At 44.9% G+C, this 22,799-nt stretch overlaps 1 protein-coding gene across 1 annotated transcript in view; it reads right to left on the bottom strand.

The window, feature by feature from the left end:
- Positions 1–22,799, bottom strand: part of ODAD2 (outer dynein arm docking complex subunit 2) — a 1,183,909-nt gene that overhangs the window by 209,783 nt on the left and 951,327 nt on the right. The window contains exon 16 of the mRNA XM_069648108.1: positions 10,062–10,304. Within this exon, the coding sequence (XP_069504209.1) occupies positions 10,062–10,304 (243 nt within the window). The remainder of the gene's footprint in view (positions 1–10,061; positions 10,305–22,799) is intronic.

Genomic DNA, 22,799 nt, shown 5'->3' with positions numbered 1-22,799 from the left:
GTCATAGGGTACCTGGCTGATTAACGAAGGGTGAACACACACCTATGGGGGTTAAACCTTGGTAAGTGTGTATAAGTAACTGTAAATGACTTCTGACAAAAATATATCAGGACAGTTTTGAGTGCTGCAGTTAGATTTTTAATAAAACTGCAGTTTACGTGTTTTTAGATACACTTGATTGAGAGTAACACAAGATACAACAGTATTTACACATTTTGAAGGTATAGTAACCAGTTTGTGAGTGACAAATTTCAAATATTTGTAACGTCTTTTCACTGCTTAAACATCCACTGAGTGGTCCTTGGGAAGGAGACCAGTGGATTTAGTGAGGTGATAGCATGTAACAGTCAGCACATATACATCAAAACAATGAGGGGTTGAACAAGGACAACGTAGACAATATAACAGTCAACACGACAGTGTTTCGGCCAGAAAGTGAGCTTGGATGAGCTCTGATGGTGTGGCCTTCATCAGGACGAGATATTCCAAGGCGGGAAGTATCTTGTGAGGTCGGAACTTCGGAGCCGCAACCGTGGCTAGCAGGGACTGCGACAGCTGACAGCTTGCTCTGCAGCGCTCATCCTTCCTTCATCCGCAGCCCCTCACGCTTGCGGTTGACTCTAGCGTACTCATCACGCCAGCCTGTTCTACCCATATTATGCGCGCCAACAGGCCCTCAAGGAACGGCCACCTCTAGGACCTCGAAAATACTCCAGTGTACTGCTGACACCGGCACTCCTTGAGCCACTGCGCTCGAAGTTCCAACCTCACAAGATACTTCTCGCCTTGGAATATCTCGTCCTGATGAAGGCCACATCATCAAAGCTCATCCAAGCTCACTTTCTGGCCGAAACACTGTCGTGTTGACTGTTATATTGTCTACGTTGTCCTTGTTCAACCCCTCATTGTTTTGATGTATATGTGCTGACTGTTGCATGCTATCACCTCACTAAATCCACTGGTCTCCTTCCCAAGGACCACTCAGTGGATGTGTAAGCAGTGAAAAGACGTTAAAAAAATATTTGAAATTTGTCACTTACAAACTGATTACTATACATTCAAAATGTGTAAATACTGTTGTATCTTGTGTTAGTCTCAATCAAGTGTATCTAAAAACACGTAAACTGCAGTTTTATTAAAAATCTAACTGCAGTACTCAAAACTGTCCTGATATATTTTTGTCAGAAGTCATTTACAGTTACTTGTACACGCTTACCAAGGTGTAACCCCCATAGGTGTGTGTTCACCCTTCGTTAATCAGCCAGGTACCCTATGACCTTGCTCAATTTTGCTCTTTAATATGTGACTACCCACCTGGGTAGAGCAAGGCATCAACCAGGTGCCCTTTTTGATAAATACAACTATCTATTCAGCGATCCATAGATCACTGATTATATTCCATGAATGCTTACATAGTCAACGGCTAATGTTGGGTGAAACAGATGCCGGTAACTATAATAGCAGCCAACAACATCACTTAAAAGGCCAGGAGGAAGGAAAGAGATTGAATAGGTGGAGGGATAAATGGTCTTAAATAGACCCTAAATTAACTCAATACCACTTACAAATCTGACAAAAGAATAAAAAGCAGAACAGCAGAAATTGAAAGTGGTACAAATTTGAAATTCATTTGTTTACCATTTTCCAGAGGCTAGGGATGCTTTACATGGAACAACAAATCCTAGCATATCTGCCTACGATATAACATGAAGGGTATTTTTGAAGTGCAGGAATATAAGACTTTTATATAGGTGGAAATACAGTTTGCTAGTTAAAAGCTGCACCACTGCAAATGCAGGCATCTCCCGTAGACACAGAACAAAAAAGTCAGGGTCACAGTGTGGCTTGACCTGCTAGAACTCGCTAACAACGGGATATTCCCTTCTAAGTCTTCTGGAACAGTCTGTTGTGAAATGGTGGGCTCCTGTCAGAGAGGGAACAGAGTACAACTCAAATACCTAATTGTCCCTCTCTATTTGCCCCTTCCAGAACTAATTGGCCTGCTCAGAGCGTATCACGTCTTGCTGCATTTCACTGCAATGCTGAGGATCTACAAAGATCTACCCCTGGTTATCCTGCACTCAAGACCAGTTCTACTCAGTCTGTAATGGCTTTATCATAATAAATACCACAAGTTCTACCTTAAGTTGAACCTCTTGAAAACAGGAGTCCTCTTCCTGTCCCCAAATACCTCCTTGGGAGAGTTGTCAACTTACGCCTGCACAAAACATTATTGTTCATGTACCTTGATGACTTAATGAGAACGGACAAGAACTCTTTCTTCCAACTTCTCCAACTTAAAAATACCATATATAGGGGAGTGTGGCTAAGCACTGTGTGAGATGGCCGCTTAATCTGTGTGCTCCCGCTCCGGCATACTAGCATTATCTCTTATTTCTTCGTGGTGCATAATACTCTTGGTAAGATGCCTCTATTACCTTATTAATATCCCTGGTTGTCCGTGGAGTATCCCGTTTGCCTCGATCTGGCCATTCTTGATGTCCTGCGGATGCCAGTGGGCTGGGCATAAAAGCCGCAAGGTCCCATGACTCCGTCGCAACGTTCCAGTCAGCTGTTTGGGTTCACGTGTCGGACAAGGCATGCTGAAAGAGTGGGAGGCTCTTTCTCTCACAACACGGGCCCTGCTCCTCAATGTAGCTCTGCGACTTTCTCTTTCAGCTGGATATAAAGCTATAGACACCAATTGAATGCGCAATTGGTGAACTATTATTGCTTCACATAAAAGCACATTTGCTATTTAAAATTATAGCAGATAAATGCTTTTATGAACATATGGCTGAACATTTGCTGGCTACTTTGTTTTATAACTCTGCGCAGTCACCGAGGCAACATTGAGAATTGAAAACTCACCTGTTATAAAAGTATCATTATCATTTGAATGCGCAATTGGTGAATTATAATTAGTTCACATAAAAACATGGTTGCCATTTCAAAATATAGTAGTCAAACGTCTACAAGAACATATGTCTGAACAGTAGCTGGCTACTTTTTCTCATAACTCTGCGCAGTCACCAGGGCAGCATTCAGAGTTGAAAACCCACCTGACACAAAGGTATCTTTAATAATTTAATGCGCAATTAGTGGAATAAAATTAATTCACATAAAACCACAGCTGCTACTTTAAAATATAGCGGTTAGACACTTTCAAGAACTTATGGCTGAACATTAGCTGGCTACCTTTTCTTACAACTTGGCGCATTCACCAAGGCTGCATTGAGAATTGAATGCTAAGTGTTTAGTTGTAAATGACCAAAGAGACAGTTGGGCAAAGGCAGATAATAGTACTAGAGTTACTGTTGGAGAGATGAGGTGCAGGCGATTCAGAAAGTAATTTGGCACATTGAGCTACACAATGCAGGTACATCAATGAGGTAGGACGGAACGAACGTCGTGAAAGAAGGAGGCGGTTTGCTGAATAAAGCTCAAAGCTTTCAACTGGCGAGCTCGCACGGGAGGGGCACTCCTATGTGAGAAATAGCTTGGTACCCCAGGATGTCAAGGATGGGGGGTGGGATGCACTGCTTAGCCGGTTACTTGTATGTGGAGACAGGGGCCAGGGGGCATAGTGCAGTCAATCAACAAGCAGATGGAAGCAAGGCTAAGTGGCTGATGGTACCGACGCCGTTAGCACTATGGACTTAGATCAATGCACACATATTAATCAGATAGTAACACAATATAATAGGCAGGCCTAGGCCGAGAAGTATGCACAGTGGGAATAATGTCTAAGAACAGCAGCAGAGAGCGTAGTGCATTAAAGGGGCACAGTAAGGAAGCGGTCGCAAACCTGTGATAAAGAATAGTAGTTCCATACGCAATTGTAAATAACAGTTTCAAATCACGTGCAAAGATACAAACATCGGACATCGAACATTTACTCTCTTCATAACACATAGTACGATAACTACTTCCCAGAAAACTTAAGCTAAGACACTTCCGTTACTTACAACTGGGACTGCTACAAAGCGGTCCTTCAAGGACACATTATTTCCTTTGTAGCGAATAAAACAAAGTTGCTCAAACAGACCCTAGAATCTCAATGCTCACGCACCAATTCTGAAAAAAATCTTAAATTCCATCATTAAACTTAGAATTCAATATACTAAAATCGTAACCCAATACACCTGTGATAACCTTTTAAAATACAAAGCTAAAATCTACCAAACTTTCTAATAGATTGAGTAAGTTCCTAGCTTCTTACGTGAAACTTAAAAAGGGAAAGCCACAATTGCAGTCATTACAGACTGCAAAAGCAATAGAAAATTTTCGGATAAAGGATTTATCAAGGTCTTCTCTGATTTCTATAAGAAACTATATACCTCCAAAACATCTCCTAATAATGAGCACATTCGGAAATGTCTTCATCATACACCTCACTCTACGTATCCATTAACCAACCTTCAGTCGCTTGATGCTCCCATATCCATTAGCGAAATTTATAAAGCCATCAAAGACCTCAAAAAAGATAAAGCTCCTGGACCTGACAGATATTCCAGTGATTTCTATGCACACTTTAAAGACATTTTAGTACCTAAACTTAATTAACTTTTTTCTCAATTCATCCAGGATGGTGGAGCTCTGGGATAATTTTTGGAAACCATGCTCATAGTATTCCCCAAACCCGGTAAAGATCCTGAACTTCCTCAAAGTTACAGGCCCATCTCCCTTATCAACACGGACTATAAAATCTTTGTGAAGATCTTAGCCAACAGACTTCTATTGGTACTGTCTAAACTAGTTAAACAGGATAAAGTAGGCAACATTAAAGGTAGACTATCCTCTTCCACCATAAGATTGGTTTTAGACTCTTCAGACTCTATTCATGGCTCCAAAGATCCATACGCTGCGGTTGCCCTTGACGCTGAGAAAGCGTTTGATCGGGTTGATTGGAACTATATGTTTCAAAGTTCTCAAATGGCATGGTCCTGAAACCCCATTCTTAGCAATGGTCAAAGTTCTTTACTCTAATCCGATGACCTCCATTTTCATTAATGGACATATATCCCCATAGTTTCCTTTATTTAGAGGCACACGCCAAGGATGCCCTCTTTCCCCTCTCCTGTTTATCTTGTCCATAGAGCCCTTCTTGGAAAGAATGGAACAAAATAATAAAAAGGTATAGGATGTGGTGATTTACAAATCAAATTGGCAGCATATGCTGAATATGTCTTATTGCTACTAAAAGATCCTGATACTTCCTTGCAACATATTTTAGACATTATCTCACAATTCTCTGTTGCCTCAGGATACAAACTGAACACAGACAAGTCAGAAATGTTACCTCTTAATGTGCATTCTACCGAACACCAAATATTAACCTCAGTTATGGAATGGTGTCCAAGTGGTTTTAAGTATCTTGGTATACATATTTCCTCCTCTGTCAAAGACATGATTAAACTCAACACTACTTCTCTACTCTCTAGAATAGAGGAATACACAAACCCCTGGTCCCCTCTTTACTTTTCATGGTGGGGTAGATTAGAATCCATTAAAATAATGCTTTCTCCAATTATTCTGTATCTTCTATTCATGTTACCTATTCCTCTTCCCTCCTCTTTCTTGAAATACATTGATACCTCACTGGCTACATTTCTTTGGGGGAAAAAAAACGATAGATTGTCACTCAGTAAACTCTAACAACCACGGGCAGCTGGAGGGGTTGGGTTTCCAGACTTTAGGAATTATCATTTAGCCTTTGTGTTAAAGCAAGTTCAGTTATGGTTTACCCATGAACTTTCTAATGATGTACCACAATGGTTATGTCTGGAGAGAGTGATGGTATTCCCCATAAGTCTTGCTGTTTGCTTTCTCATTAAAGCTAAAACTAGATTTATCAAATGTACATGTACCATTTTATCTGCCCACTACCTCAGAATGTATTAATTCCCTCAAATTCCCAAGTCCCACCATTACATCTCATTGTATATTTGGTTGAATCCTTTAATTAGAATCAATAAAAAGTTAATTTGTTGGAGGCCATGCCTCTCTCTGGGTATCAAATATCTTGATCAGCTATTTGTTCAAGGTATTCCAGTCAAATTGAATGTACTTGTTGACAAATTCAACGTCCCCTTCTAATTTTTGACAATTCTTGTATATTGTTGATGCAATTGTTGAAAACTATGAATCAATCATCAGTAAAATCATCACTCCAAATGCCGACAGGCTACAATCTCTCTATAAATCGATTATGTCTGCTTCTTTATATTACAAAAATCTTCAGCAAAACTATTCTACACACATATTGCATGACTGCTTCTTAGCCTGGCAACAAGACTGTATAGTAATGGGTAACCAACTAGAATGGCCTAAAGTTTGGAACCACATATCTAAGGTCACAGAACTGGAAAACATACTACAAACTACATACTTTTTTCATCACAGAATTTGTATTACTCCTTCGCATTTTATCAAGTGTGGCCTTATGCAAAATGACAATTGTTGGCGCTGACTTCAATCTTCTGGATCCTTTAAGCATATGGTTCTTGAATGTAGATGTGTGCATCCTTTTGGCTTGACATTTGGAAAACCCTCAAAAGCATTTTCAACATATCAATTGACGTCTGTCCTCAAGCTCTTTTGCTGGTAGCTCTATAGTTCAAGACGTTACTAGCAGACATGAGAATGTTTTGTTTGATCTGTTTATTATGCTGGCTATCAGAACTATTTCATCCAACTGGGAAATTCTAGATAGACTTCATTACAAAATGTGGTGGAATTCAATATGTAACACTCAGACTACAAAGGTATAATGCTTCTACTGTGTCTCTACTACGAAAACATGAACTAAAATGGAAACCCTTTATAAAATGTCTTGCACATTCATCGATGGTTTAACTGTCATTTATCTAATACTTGTCACAAACACCCTCCCATTGTCCCTCCTCCTCGTTAAACTCATCATTCCTCATGTGTAGGTTCTTTTCCTGTTAGGTTCTGTTCTTGTTCGTAAATGTATACGTATCCCCCTCTCCTTCCCTATAAAATCGAAATTCTATTGATTAATGAATATGTATTCATGCAAGGCCCTCTCAAATCTCAAGAGTTAAGTTCATATTGTTACTCCTTTATGCTCAGATTGGATATAAGATATCACATGATACTTTTACACCTTGCATGATTTTATTTAAATAAAAACCTTTAAAACAAAATTCAATATAAAATAGTCCCTTTAATCCCCAAACATACCCCCTCCATGGTAGTCAGAATCTGATAAATTCTTGCTTCAACTATTGCAGCACACTCTAAGGGGGAAGGGTCTCTCAGTGTTCCAATAAGGAAAACTGCAGACCAAATGTTCAAAATGCACTAGTTGCCTCCATCATTCTGCTCTAAATAAAACATCACTGAATTTCCTCCATTACAAATGAGACTTGTCTGGCTACCACTAGATCCAAGGATCAACTATGCACTGTCTGCAAGTGCCTCCATGGCACGTCCCCAGCCTACTTCCAAACCGAGATTCATAGACACCTCTCGGCTCACCTGCGGCACCCTTGTTGCAAATACACACAGAAGAGATCGTCTTGCCTCCTTTCCTTGACCCTAACCACTCTTTCCTCCCAGATGTGTCAACTTGATGTGACTTCATATCTGTGGATCCACACTCCACATCGTTGCCAAACACGGCGATGTCTATGCAAATGTTTATTTTGCTTCTCTGGTGCCTTACACCAAGGCGCTTTACAATAATGAATGCGATGGCACAATAAGAGAAATCAGGATGGTAAATAACAGCATAAAACAGGAGGAAACAAGAACAAAAGAAATGCCAATAAGAAAATTAATTGATGAACCAGTAGACTATAAAGATGAAAGTAGGAACAGAAATGAACAGTTGCAAGAAACAAAAACAGGCTGCTGCCAAACTGAGATAACACCATTAGCAGAAAACCACTATAGACATTTCAAGATACAAAGTCGAGGGAACTGAAGAGCACAGTCCCATTCACAGATCCAGATGTTAAGTGGCTCAGATGAAAAAGTGATCAAAGAACCAAAAGAGAACTACAATGTTCAAAAGCTCAGAATGGAGGGCATACCCAGCTTAAAAGGTCAGCTGATTCTATTAATAAGAGAAGTGAACTTCAAGGAGCCGGGATCAGACTAGATTCACTTCAGCTGGATCCACAAGGCTGCCATTTGGATTTCCAGAAGGCTGGAAGACAGTACACAGCTGCAGGAACCCACCGAGAGTGCGCAGACACACATACCATCATGCCATCCAGTGCTGGAAATGGCAAAGTTTTACTGAAGGAACCCTCTCCTCCTTGAGTAGAAGGGGCAGGGGGAAGAGGAGGAGCAGGAAGAGAGGGCAGGGGTGAGGGGCGTAGAACCAGGCAGGTCAAGCAACACAGTATCTCTTCATAGGTCCTAATCACTGTGATATGCATAAACCCAAAGAGCATAATCGGAACATAAGAATGTCCACAATTTTACATTTGAAACATATAGTGAGGTAAGAAACCCTTTTGAAGAAATAATGGAAGTTGGGCTCTGCGGTTTTGATTGTTCACAATACTCACGCTAACAAAAAAGGCTGTAAATTGCACAGCATATATAGCAGTTTGGACAGCTGCAATTCTGTAATCAATTACCCAGGCCCAGTCTTATGAAAACTGTCTGCCTATTGAAACGTGGATTGCTTGTGCATCCAATAACTCGTATTCAAAACAGATCTTGCTGGGAGTGTCCTGGGCCTGGGGACAGAAACCCACGATGCTGAGTTTTCTAAGAAAGCGGTCTACTCATCGAAGTGTGGGTTGCTCTTCTGTGCCATAACTAGGCTTCAGAACACATCTAGGAGTGTTGTGTGTTAGCCCTTGAGTCTGGGGACAGGTCTGGGTTGCTCTTCTGTGCGATAACTAGGCTTCAGAACACATCTAGGAGTGTCGTGTGTTAGCCCCTGTGTCTGGGGACAGGTCTGGGTTGCTCTTCCGTGTGACAACTAGGCTTCAGAACACATCTAGGAGTGTTGTGTGCTAGCCTCTGGGTCTGGGTTGCTCTTCCGTGCGATAACTAGGCTTCAGAACACATCTAGGAGTGTTGTGTGCTAGCCCCTGGGTCTGGGGACAGGTCTGTGTTGCTCTTCTGTGCGATAACCAGGCTTCAGAACACATCTAGGAGTGTTGTGTGCTCACCCCTGGGTCTGGATACAGGTCTGGGTTGCTCTTCTGTTCGATAACTAGGCTTCAGAACACATCTAGGAGTGTTGTGTGCTAGCCCTGGGTCTGGGGATAGGTCTGGGTTGCTCTTCTGTGCGATAACTAGGCTTCAGAACACATCTAGGAGTGTCATGTGCTATCCCCTGGGTCTAGGAACAGGTCAGCACTACTGCAAAACGCATTTTTCAGGAGCACCGGTCTGTCGTTTTGCGGCCCATTTCCTGCGCTGATGCCACCCGGAGCAATCACAGTCTCCACAGTCTCCCCAGGAAAGGGCTCGCCATACAAGAATGAGTTGCAAAATCGACCCCCTGGTTCGCCTGCTCGCAGCATGCCACCTGAATAGTTCCCATTCAGTGGCAGCCCAGAGCAAACATGAGCCACCTCCTTCCCATGGCAGTTCCTTGTCCTTCATAACTGCCCTGTACACACGGATGCTAGTGCTGCAGCCGCCATCACCAGACATGTGTTTCAGGATTCTGCTGTGTGTCTTAAAGCCCATGACAAGTGTAACCTCCATTCTCTTGTTGTAAAGCAACTGTCGGCTGCGTCAACACTTAAACCATCTGGGGTGGTTGGAAGCCTGTAACTCCACATAAGATAACAATGCAATTTAACATGTTTCTGTATAAGCACCTGGGCATTATGAGGAGATCACCAACACTCCATGAACTCCATGGCTGTTTTAGCACCAAGAGACAATTAAGTACAAGTCATCAACCATAGAAAATAAGCACAAGCAATGTGGGAATGAATAAGATCAGGCGTGCTTTTGTTTTTGAATGACAAGAAAACAAATGCATATCAAACCTGTTGAAAAAGTACACATGGAGATGGTGACACGCGGTGGCAAAGCATATCAATGATTAGACTTACGCCATGTTTTCAGGTTCCGTTGCACATGCTCCTACTGCTTTTGTGACATTCACAAGAAGTGCTTGATTCGTTCCAGTGAGCAAATGGACAAGAGGAGTAATGCCGCCACTTTTGCGGATAATTGCCCGATTTTCTGGCTCTTGGCCGAATTCTCCTAGTGCTCCAACCACATTAACAAGGACTTCTTCAGGCTGATCAGTAAGCAAAGCAACCAATGTTTCTATAGTTTTGTACTCTTGAAATCTAAATTAGGAGAAGGAAAATGGCAAACCATTACTTATGCATGTGCTTATTGTGTGTATATATAGCAAGTTTTCTAACAGCCTTAAAACAAAACAACCGTTACTAGAGCAAGCAATCACACAAAAATAAGCAATCCTAATTACTTAATTAAAGCAGTGCGGCAAAAAATGAGATTTGTGTTTCCACTGTGCACTCGAGTTTCTCTCGCAAAAAGCACTGGTTTACCACCTATAAGGGCTTCATGTTACATGGCTGTGTAACGTTAATGGAAGGTCTAAACGCCTGGCATAAAGCTTTAATGCCTTCCATTAACGTTACCCCCAATTTTCATTCATTGGTGTGGCGTAGAGGAGGGCCGGAATGCAACTTGCGTTTTCCGCCTCATCTGTTCTTCTAAGCCATACAAATAATCCACTATTACCTCTCCGCGCCTATGAACCCTTCATATGGACTCTGTTCTTGCTCCTTTTTCATCTTCACCCATTAACGGTGGCACCCGATGGGAGGCCCACATGGCTTCCTTCCACTCCTCCAAGATCATCATTAATGTTTACCCAAATGGCACCGTCTTGGTCCAAGGCCCTCAGGCCAATCTCCTCCTTTTCGATAGATGCTTCCCGTTCCTTCTCAACTTCCTTTCTTCTCCTGCTGTCCCTTCTCTCCACTCTTTGGATCCTCTGCCTCCCTCCTCGGGATCATTTACAGCTGCCCCTGCTGCTTCTCCAGCCACTGTGTTGCCTCTTCCTTCTACCACTCCTCTGGCACCCACTGCCTCTCTCTTGTCAACCTTGCCCTCTCATCCTTCCTCCTCTGCCCACCCTTGGGCACCTCCAACACTTCCTCAGGGCGTACCTCTGAACTGTACCCCTCCACAGAACTCTTGCAAAGGTGGCATCCTGCTCCACATTGCCACTCTCAACTCTCGCTCAGCTGTCAAACACTCCTCTGATATCTGCCATGTTCTGGAAGAACTCAATCTGGATGTCCTCGTTCTGACCGAGATGTGGTTCATGGCCAGCTCTGTCACAAGCTTTTACACTCTCCTTCCTGATGGCTAAAAGATCATCTTCGCGCTCAGAGCCAACCATCCCGGTGGAGGTGTAGCCTTGATCTTCCCAGAGTGGATCCCTGCTTCTATCATTCCTATGAATGCTTGGTCTGCAGTCAGTCTCTCTCTCTGTCTCTCTGTCTCGCGCTCTCTCTCTCTCGCGCTCTCTCTCTCTCGCGCTTTCTCTCTCGCGCTCTCTCTCTCGCGCTCTCTCTACCCCCCAGTACCCTCCCAGGCTAAGTCGATCCCAGCACTGCCACGTTCCTTCACGGTCATTCTACCCATTAAGCGTGTGTCAGTTGAGGCTTTTGCCGCTACTTTCTCTCCTCCTTCTGCACCTTTGGCTGACACATCCTGACACACACCTCTCCAACCTCTATCTTTCTATCTCTGACACTCTTGATGTACTTGCCCCTGTCATGAAGATCCGCTTGAAGCCTCAATCCAAGTGCAACTCTTGGTACATCTCAGACCTTGTCACCCTGAAACGCAAGTACAGGGTGGCTGAGAGGAAGTGGAAGGCTACTGGTACACCCTCTAACAAACTGGCCTGCCGCCTGTTCCAAAGGCAGTACAGACTCTCTGTCCTCACCAAGAAGAGAGCACACATCCAAGCCTGCGTCTCTGCAGCATCTAACAACTCTTCGAAACCTGCAAGGAGCTGGCCAACCCTGCTGCAGTCTCTACCTTTCCTGTCTCTTCCCAGGCCCTCGGCACATCCTTGGCCTCTTATTTCATCACTAAAACTCAGGACATCCCATACACCCGCTCTTGCTCCTCCTCCTCCTCCTGCTCATCCTCCTCCTTCCCCTTCTCTACCACACCTGGCCCGCCCGTGGCCTCCTCTCCTCCGACTTTCACTTCCTTTCCCTTGTTCACCTCATACAATGTTTCTAGACAAGTCCGATCTATGAAAGTCTCGTTAAAACAGGTCCTTCCCTGCTCTTCCAAAACAATGAAGGACCACATTGACACTCTTGCTATGACCCTGGCTCATTTCTGCAATCACTCTTTTGACACCAGAACTTTCCCCTCCCCCTGAAGCACTCCCTTGTGCATCCCCTCCTGAAGAAGCTCTCAGTTGATCCTTCCTCTCTGGCTAACTATCACCTGATCTCTATCACTTCTTTCTTGGGCAAACGCTTGGAAAAGATGGCCATCTCCCAGATTAACCTTCACACTGAATCTGTTGGTTGTCTCCATGACCATCAGTCTGGCTTCAAAGCAGTCAGAGGCACGGAAACTGCTCTCCTGAACATCCATGAAGACCTGCTCTCCTTCTTGCCACTAACCTTCCTTCTGTCCTCATTCTAATTGATCTTTCTTCTGCCTTCACCACGGTCAACCATGCCATCCTGCCAAGCGCGTTCGTTATAATGTGGGTATCACTGATCAGGCCCTGGCGGACCTCCTTTCTCACTGACCGACACCCCTCAGGTCCAACTGGAGTCCTTCCTCTCATCTATATATCTCTCTCTCTACCTGTGCCGTTCCCCAGGTGTCTAACCTCTCTCCCTGGCTGTTCAACTAATAACTTGTTCCTCTCGCCCACGGCATAGCTGCTCTCTGCTCCACCTTTCAGTGTTATGCGGATAACACTCAGCTCTCTTTCAGGCTTCCCTCGGATGCCTCCACTCCTCCTCTCATTCCTGAATGTCTCTCTGCAAATCAGGAGTGGTGTGCCACTAATGATCTCTGCCTCAATGTCAGTAAGACGGAGATCCTCCTCATCGGAACACCAGCGCGCTCGCTCTTTCTCTTTCTCTCTCTCTCTCTGTCTGTCTCTCTCTATCTCTGTCTATCTCTCTCTCTCTCTCTCTCTCTCTCTCACTCTCTCTGTCTCTCTGTCTCTCTGTCTCTCTGTCTCTCTGTCTCTGTCTCTCTCTGTCTCTCTCTCTCTCTCTGGCTGCCTCTTACTTCTCCTACCTGTGAGGCTAAGAACCTTGGGGTGATCTTCAACTCCACTCCCTCCTTCTCTGATCACATTTCTTATGTCTCTAAGAAGTCAAACTATCAGCTGCACCTCCTCAGAGGTATTCTTCCCTTCCTCACTTTCCCCCAGAAGCTCACTGTCTCCAGAGCTTTGGTCCTTTCAAGGCTGGACTACTGCAACAGCCTTTTTCTAAATCTTCCTGCCTCTAGTCTACGTCCTCTACAACACATCCGGAACAGGACTGCAAGACTTGCCCTTGGCCTCAGGCCCAGGGATCGTATCTTTCCAGCTCTGAAATCTTCATTGGCTCCCAGTGGCGGCAAGGATCAAGTTCAAGACCCTCTGCATTGTCCACAAGGCTTTCTTGGGGCTGGGTCTGCACTACCTTCAACTCTCTCTTCCTAAGTATCTCCCTTCCCGAGCTCTCTGCTCATCGACCTCCAACTCTCTGAGGGTCAGACGCTTTTCCAAGCAGAGAGTTGGGGGCAGATCTCTTTCTTCAGCTGGGCCTTCCCCCTGGAACAGCCTTTATGCCTCTCTCAAGCTTGAGCAGAACCATATTCGGTTCCGGAAGCAACTCAAGACCTTCCTCTTCGCTTCCACCTTCTCTCTTCCTCTCCCATGCTGATGACCCATCTGTTCCACACACCTGGCTTACCTGGCCACCCTCTGAACTTGGCTCCAGGTCCCTGCCTGTCCAGTTTCACCTCACAATGCGTCTTGGCCCCCCAGCACTTGTGGCCTGTATCTGTAACCCTACAGTCCACCCACTCTCTGCACTTATTAGCCACCCGCTGGCTGCACCCTCTGATTACCGGCACCTAGCCCCCGTTGGCTGCTCCCTCTGATCACTGGCACTTAGCCCCCGTTGGCTGCACTCTGTTACCTGCACTTCTCGCTCTTCCCTCCCTTTGCACTTGTCCACTACCCATACCCCCTCTTGCACTTTGCCCCCTCTGCCCTCCCTACGCTTGCACGATCTGAATGGCACAAGGCCTAGTAAGATTGTTGTTTTTTCCTCCCTTGTTTCCCCCTCGTTGTTGTGCCGCGCCCCGAAACACTTGTGTAAAGGCGCGTTATAAATGCCATATCATATCATATCTATCTGTAGAAATAATGAATGCAAAAATAACTGAGCAATTACAGATTATATTTTGCAGAATATTTTTGAAAAGTGTGTACTTTCTTATTAAAAAATAGGTGGGGGGTGGGGTGAGGGTATGAATTAAGGTAGGGGAAGTGGAGGGGAGTGAGGGGGCTCTCCCCCTGCTTTATTAAAAGAAGTATGGATATAAATGGAATATCTAACTAGTAACTAGAGACCTTTGTGAAATAACTCTTTATTTTTTATCTCAAAATGAGCAGATAAGTAGGGAGAAATAAAATTGGGTCTGGCTCCCTTCTGTGCTCCAACTCCGGTTAATCCAGATTTTAGAGTTGTTTGGGATTAATTACCAGTAGAGCCAATGAATGAATTCTAGACTCCATATGACTCCCCAGTATTTGTGCCAGCATGAAAATGCATTCCGGCTCAAATGCTGGAGTATTTGTATGGAAGAAAGGAAGGAAGCTGTGGAATCATAAGTTACGATATTCCCTTCTCCGTCACACACATTTATGAAAAATGGCTGTCACTTAAATGAAAGGTGTAAACACCTTATTCAGGACTTTTACACCATTCATTTACATTATGCCCCGGAGCAAAATTAGCTCCTTATCCTTTTTCCAAAACAGAGTTGAAAAGTGAAGAGTGAAGGCAATTTTTCTGTCCTTGCATTTCCACTCTGTTCAATGCAATTACCAATTTTTATAAAATGACACTCTTGGGCTCTAAATGTAGTGAAGATATATGCTGAAAGGTTTAATGAAAAATATTCTTCACGCTATTCTTAATCCAGCAGCAAAAGCCATTTGTAACCTGCTTATGATTACAAGTACAGGCCCCAGGCGATGTAAAAGAACAAATTACTTACCCCTGATATTGTTCTTTCTGATGGATGTTACTCCCACTCAGTACCCCGCGAGGGCGCAATCAGAATGAAACAACAATTCTGATTGGCCCTCATCTAGGCATTACCCGGCCGGGAATTCCTCGGCCAGGATTCCACAGCCATTGTACCCAGCGGGCGCGTGGCTGCCCCTCAGCCAATGAGGAGGCTAGAAATGGGGCCATCCCCGTTCCGCGCCTCCACACAGGTGGAGGCTTCCATCGTCCCCTGCCGGGAAAGCAGGTATGTTTTTTTTTGCCCTCCCTCCCTCCCACCCCCAATTACCTTCTTCCTCCTTTGTCCCCGGTGGGGGACGATGGCAGCCTCCAGCCGTGTGGATGGCCTCTCCCGATGGCATCCATGGAAAGGGAAAATGGACTCAGTTTTCCCTTTCCCGGCGGCCATTTTCTTGGTCGTTTTTTTTCTGTCCCAAAATGTTTCGGGGCAGAAAAAATGCTTTCAGTGCCCCAGTCACACAAATCGTGCAGGCTGGGGTACTAAAACGCATTATGACCCAAACGCCGGGGGCATTACCAACTCAGGGTAATATAACTATGGGCCCCGGGGCATTACCTGAGTCGGTAATGCCCCCGCTGCTCGGGTCATATTACTTAAATATTCCTCATCTTTGATATTCTCTGATATCCTGCTTGCAGCTTGGGAAATAGTTTCTCAGCAGAGGGTGCAGTGCGTCGTCAACTCGATGTCCAACTGTGGCTTCCACTGTGCCCCAGACTATGACAATGACAATGGTATAAGTGGCATGCACCGTGCCCGCTGCCTCAGTTCTGCCCTTCCCCTCTCTATGCCCAACTGACTCGAAGGTTATCAACAACCCATACATTGAAAGAGAGGAAGTTCGAAGTAGATGTAAAATTCGCCCAAAGATGGAGGGGTAGGTTAGGAGGGCGATGAAGAATACATGGGAGGAACATCCATCAGAAAAAAACATTACCAGGGGTAGGTAATTTGTTCTTCTAAAGGATTGTGTCCTCTCAAGTATTCCCCATATTTGAGAGACTACCATAGCAGTATGTAAGATGGAGGTGAGAAAGGAGAATTTATTTTTGACTTATGCTGTGTAGAACAGCCTTTCCAAACTTTGCATCCTGACCCGATATCGAATCCAGACAGTAATGCTTCGTAAAAGAATGAAGCCAAGACCAAGTTGCAGGACAACAAATGTCCTGCACTGGTACTGCCCTTTGAAGAGCCGAAGAAACAGCCACTCCTTTAGTGGAATGTGCTCTGAAACCAATAGGGACGTCCTTGCCTGCTAAATATTAACATTCGGTGACACATAAAATAATCCAGTGGGATGTTTGGAAACAGCCTGTCCTAGTCTGTGACCAGTACATCAAACAAAGGGATAGTCATCCTGTCTATTTGAGCAAACCTGTTGATTTAGAAGCTCAATGACCTTTTTGGATCTAAGTGGCGTAGCCTCTCTTCATCCTTAGAAGGATGAGGAGGTGGATAAGAAGTACGCAGAACAATCTTCTGCAAAAAGTGAAATTCAGAAACCACCTTAGGCAGAAAAGAGGGGCGAAACCCTCAGACCACTTTTGTCTTGTAGAAGGTCGTAAAAGAAGATTTGCTAGACAAGGTCTGAAGCATGCTTACTGTGCGGGCTGAAGTGACATCTGTCAAAAGACAGTATTCAGAGTCATCATCCACATATGGAGAGGCTGTAATGGAGCTCCCATCAGGAGTTTTAAAAGCAGATTAAGATCCCAAACTGGGACAATAAATAGAACAGGAGGGAAAAGGTTTGCAAGTATTTATTTGTATTTATTTTATTTATAAAGCGCAGCCAGGCCCAGGGGCATACGGGCGCATAAGTTAGATCTGGTTACAGTTGCAATTGAAAGCAGTCAATAAGGGTTATGTTACATTGCAGTTACAGGTGGGTACAAACTTAGTCGTGCAAATGCATATATACATAGTCTAGTATAAGTACAAAAATTACAAAAGTGTGCCAGTGACATTCGATCATGCAGGGATCAGGCGGTTAGGCTGTCAAAGAGTCCATGTTGTGAAGCCAACACTTCGTGTTATGTTTAAATAGGTTAAATGAAGGTTTTGCTCGCAAAAGCGCAGGTATTGTGTTCCATAATTTGGAGGCTTGTACAGGGAAGCTAGCACCACCCGAGTTATGAAGTTTAAATCTCGGTATGGACATAGTGTTAGCTTGTGCTGCTCTAAGAGGTCTTGAAGAAGTGTGAGGTGTGAGTTGGTTGGTGAGGTAGGCTGGTGCAAGGTTGGCCCTGGCTTTATGCGTAAGGGCCAGAGTTTTAAGGGATATTCTGTGCTTGACTGGAAGCCAGCGTAGTTTGCGTCTGGTCTCCGAGATGTGCATCTTTTTGGGGATGTTGAGGGCAGCTCTGATGGCATTATTTTGAATTACTTGTAGTTTGTTGATATTTTTGTAGCTCGTGCCTAAGTAAAGGGCATTACAATAGTCTATCTTGGATAGGACTAATGCTCTAGCAAGAGTAATGCAATTGGGTGAGGAGATGAACGGCCTACATGCAGTGATCAGCTTGCAGGTGTAAGCGGCTGATGAAGCTACTGCATTAGATTGTTTGGAGAAGGATAAGGTGGCATCGATGTAAACCCCAAGGGTTTTGGTGTTATTTGACACGGGGATGAGATTGCCATCTATGGTGAAGGATTTAAATGCGGGATTGAGATTTTTGAGTTTGGCGTGAGTGCCAAGGATGATCAACTCGGTTTTTTCGTCATTGAGACAGAGTCCATGATGTGCCATCCATGCTTGAATTACTGAGTAGATTTCATTAAGGGTTTTGCTGTCTGTTTCATAGTTCCCCGAGATAGGAATGAGTATCTGGGTGTCGTCCGCGTAATTGGTATACGTGACACCCAGATAGTCAAGGATATGAAAGAGGGGCTTTGTGAATATATTATAGAGTGTCGGGGACACGCAAGAGCCTTGCGGGACTCCACAGGGTACTGGTGAAGGTTCAGCAGAATCAGTGGGAGAGAAGACCCTCATGGTTCTGTTCGCCAAGAAGGAACTGATCCAGGCCGTGGCTGCGTCTGAGAAGTGTGCTGGAGTTTTCAAGTGGTGACAGAGTGTTTAATGGTTGACCAGGTCAAAAGCTGCTGACAGATCAAGCAATAAGAGGAGTGCAAGTTTACCATTGTCTTTCAGGATTTGGATCTGGGTAGTGAGATCTATTAATGCAGTTTCCGTAAGTCCAGTCAGGATCTGAATGGCAATGGGAACTTTAAAAAAAAAAAACCTGTTCTGGCGAGCACTTAAAGATAGAGAGCGCTGACAAATATCCCTTTGCAGTAGAAACCTCAGCCCTTGAGGCAGTAAAAAGGACAACACCAAAGGTGTATCACAAGGAAAAGGTTCAATACCTCTAACTCTGTACCAGCTGCAAAACTTGTTTCAATGGTAGAGGTACAGAGGTTTAGTTACTGGCCTTTGGGCCGAAAGCAACACCTCCATTACGTCTTCCTGGAGGGCCCAATCACTTAACCTTTCAGAAACCAGGCCTGAAGGTTCAGGGTTCTGAATTCTTTGTGAATAGTGCAACCTCCCTCCTGAGTGAGCAGGTTTGCTCTTTGAGGAAAACCAATCAAGGCAGATTGATATATCCTCCCGGCCCAATCAGGAGCAATCAGGATCATGGATTTCCCAAACTTCTTCAACCTCCTGATGACATGAATGAGGGGGACTGGTGGAAATGCGTACAGAAGTGGAAACTCCCATTCTATCACAAACGTGTCCCCCAGAGCTCCTCTCTGAGAAAATTCCCTGGAGCAGAACACGTTGCATTTCCTGTTGAAACTGGATGCAAACAGATCCACTTGAGGGGTTGCCCAAAGGGAGAAGATCTCTAAAAGGAATTCCTGAGCTAACTCCCACTCATGGGAGACTGTGCTCTGCCTGCTGAGAGCATCCGTTGCTGTGTTCTTCTCTCCGGCTAGAAGAGCAGTCAACAGAGATTCCTTCTTGCAATGCCAAAAACCAGAGCTGCATTGCTTCTCTGAGAAGTGGTAGTGACCCTTCACCTCCTCCCTTGTTAAGGTAATGCATGGCCACTGTGTTGCCTGTCATTATCAGGAAGTTCCTCTCAACACAGAGAGTAGAAATGCCATCAGCTTGTCTGATTGCCCTCAGCTCCAAAAGGTTGATGTGTAGTTTGGACTCCGATGATGAATGGCCGCTGATTGTCAGATAATTTGTGTGAGGTCCCCAACTTGTGAGGGAGGTGTCTGTAATTACTATTATTTCCAGCCATGGTTGCCAAAAAGGTTCTCCCGTCAACACATTTTCCTTGCAAGCCCACCACAAGAGATCCTGTGTGACCTTGCTCGGGACCTGAAGGTCGGTCATCCTGACAGAGAACTGTGCCCATTGGGATCTGAGGGTCCATGAAGGGATCTCCTCCTCAGATGAGCCTATGGCACGAGGAAAATACTGGATGCCATGAGACAAAGTTACCTCAAATAATCGAAGCCTGAAAGACGTTGGACATTCTGAAACTTCATAACCATCTGCACAATGTGTTGAGTGCTCACCTTGGGTGGCGTAGCTTTCCCACAGGAAGCATCCAGGACTGCTCCAATAAACGAACAAGTTACTTACCCCTGGTAATGTGCTTTTGATTGGATGCTCGTCCCACGTATTCCTTATATTTGATATTTCCTAATAACTGGCTTGCTGTTTCGGAAAAAATGTTTCCCCAGTGGAGGGTGCTGTTAATCGATGCCTGTCGAGTCGATGTCCCTTGGAGGCCTCTGTGCCGATGTTGATGTCATCACATGTATAAGTAGTGCGTGCAGCGTCCGTTGCTCAGTTCCGTTTTGAAGCGAAGAAGTGTCTTAAGTTAGACGGTTCCTACCCTTGAGGAAGCGCAGACTGTAACCACAAGGGAAGTTTTACTGTGGGGTAGGAAGGAGGGGCGATAAGGAATACGTGGGAGGAGTATCCAATCGAAAGAACGTTACTCGAATGGTTTGTGTCCTCCCACGTATTCTTTATCTTAGATACTCTCCCAAAGCAGTAATATAGTCAAGAGGAGGGACCAAAACTTGAGTAATTAAGTATGCACAGAGGGCCTCGTTACGAGTCCGCCAGTAACCGAGCGGGAAAAACTGGCAGGTTACCGCCAAACTCGTATTACCATTCCGCCTCCGTGATTCACGGAATCACTGGGGCAATACAACCCCGGTGACCCGGTAATTCCAGAGGCGGAATTCGGTAAATCCCCATTCCCATGGAGTCCGATAGGACTCCATGGGAATGGGGAAGTGGAAACACTGGCACCATCTTTTGATGGTGCCGTTGTTTCCACGTCCGCCTGCAGGCGGGTGGTGTTAAACCCGCCAGGTCAGACCTGGTGGGAATGACACCTCCCGCCTGCAGGACTCGAGATCAGCCGGTCCGGAAACAGAGGCAGCGGGTTTACCGCCACCGTTATTTCCGGGCCGACTGACTCGTAATGAGGCCCAGAGTGTGATACTGTCTTTCCAAATTCAGATTCTTGGCTAGTGGATAAATCCAGACTATAGTATTTTGTAAAGGTATGTGCAGACGACCATGTGGCAGCCGCACAAATATCCTTTATTGGAACTCCTCTCTGAAGAGCTGACGAAGCTGCAATACCCCTGGTTGAATGGGCCCTAATATGTTCTGCAGGGTCTTTACCAGCCAACTTGTAACATTCTGCAATTGTTCAAATGATCCACCTAGAGATGGTTTGTTTGGTGATGGCTAGACCCAACTTATGACCTGTGTAACCCACAAATGATTGGTCAGTTTGTCTGAGCTTAGCAAGTCTGCTAATGTAAAAGCTCAAGGCACCCTTTGGATCGAGTCTGTGTAGCCTTTCTTCATCATTCCCCAGATGTGGAGGAGGGTAAAAAGAAGGCAAGGTTATCCTCTGAGTGAGTGGTGTGGAACTCAGATACCACCTTGGGAAGGAAGTTAGGCTTCACTTTGAATACTACTCTGTCTTTGTGAAAGACAGTGTGAGGAGGCTTGCAAGATAAAGCCTGTAACTCGCTAACCCTTTGGGCGGATGTTTGTGCCACCAAAAAGACTGTTTTGAGTGTAAGAAGTCTTAATGGACACAAACTTAGAGGTTCAAAGGGAGTACCCATTAAAACGTTTAAGACCAAATTTAGATGCCATAGTGGGACTTGAAAAGGAGTTGGGTGGCCAGGGGGGGTAAAAATTAGTTAACCCCTTCAATAATTATATTACCAGAGGCATTTTAAAGTAGGAGACTTTCTCAGCAGTACGCTTGAAAATGGAAAGCGCTGCTAGGTAACCTTTGATTGTACCAATCAGATTTGCTAAGTGCAACAGAAATGACAACACCATGGGTGTATTGCATGAAAAAGGGTCAACATTCTTTTCTCTACACCAGCTGCAGAACTTACATTCTTTTCTCTACACCAGCTGCAGAACTTATTCCAATGGCAGCGGTATAAGGATTTGGTTGCTGGCCTTCTAGCCGAAAGCAACACCTCCATTACGTTGTCCGGGTGGTCCCAATTCTTGTATCACAGCCTCTCAGAAACCATGCGTCAAGGCTGAGAGTCCTGATATCCGGATGGAGAACCTGACCTTTCTTTTGCAAGAGAAGATCCTCTCTTTGTGGAAGACGAATCGGAGGACAGATGGACATGTCTAGAAGGTCCAGGTATCACGTTCTCCTGGCCAAATAGAGGGCAATTAAGATCATGATCTTTCTGAACCTCGTTAACCGTCTTATTATGTGAGGAATCACGGGGACTGGAGGACACGCGTACCATCACGAACGCGTCCCCTACAGCTCCTCTTGGGGGAAATTCCCTGGAGCAGTACAGTTCCCATTGCCTGTTGGAATTGGTCGCAAACAGATCCACTTGAGGGGTTCCCCAAAGGGCGAAGATCTCTTGAAGGACTGCCTGAGCTAGTTCCCACTCGTTTGAGACTGCACTCTGCCTGCTCAAAGCGTCCATCGGCGTGTTCTTCTCTCCGGATAGATGCACTGCCGAGAGAGAAATCCCTTCTTGTACTGCCCAAATCCATTGCTGCATTGCATCTCTGCACACTGGTAGTGATCCTATGCCTCCTCTCTTGTTGAGGTAGTACATTGCCACTGTATTGTCTGTCATTATCAGGACATCCTTTACCTGTACAGAGGGCAGAAAGGCCTTCAGCGCTTGTCTGATTGCCCTCAGCTCCAACAGATTGATATATACTTTGGACTCCGATGGAGACCAACGACCGCTGATGGTCAAATCGTTGGTATGAGCTCCCCACCGCATGAGTGAGGCGTCCGTCACTACTGTTATTGCCGGCCATAATTGCCAAAAGCGTTCTCCTTTCAAGATGTTTTCCCGACAGGCCCACCACTGAAGGTTTAGTGCGACTCTGTGTGGGATTTGTAGGAGATCTGACATCCTTCCGGAGAACAGTGACCATTGAGTCCTGAAAGCCCATTGGAGGGATTTCATTCTCAGGCGAGCCTTTGGCACCAGAAAAATGTAGTATGCCA

Source organism: Ambystoma mexicanum, chromosome 2q, assembly GCF_040938575.1.
Source record: "Ambystoma mexicanum isolate Mex_15411 chromosome 2q, UKY_AmexF1_1, whole genome shotgun sequence".
Taxonomy (NCBI): Eukaryota; Metazoa; Chordata; class Amphibia; order Caudata; family Ambystomatidae; genus Ambystoma; species Ambystoma mexicanum.
Note: the sequence above shows the minus strand (reverse complement) of the source record. Positions and strands in the feature narration are given on the sequence as shown.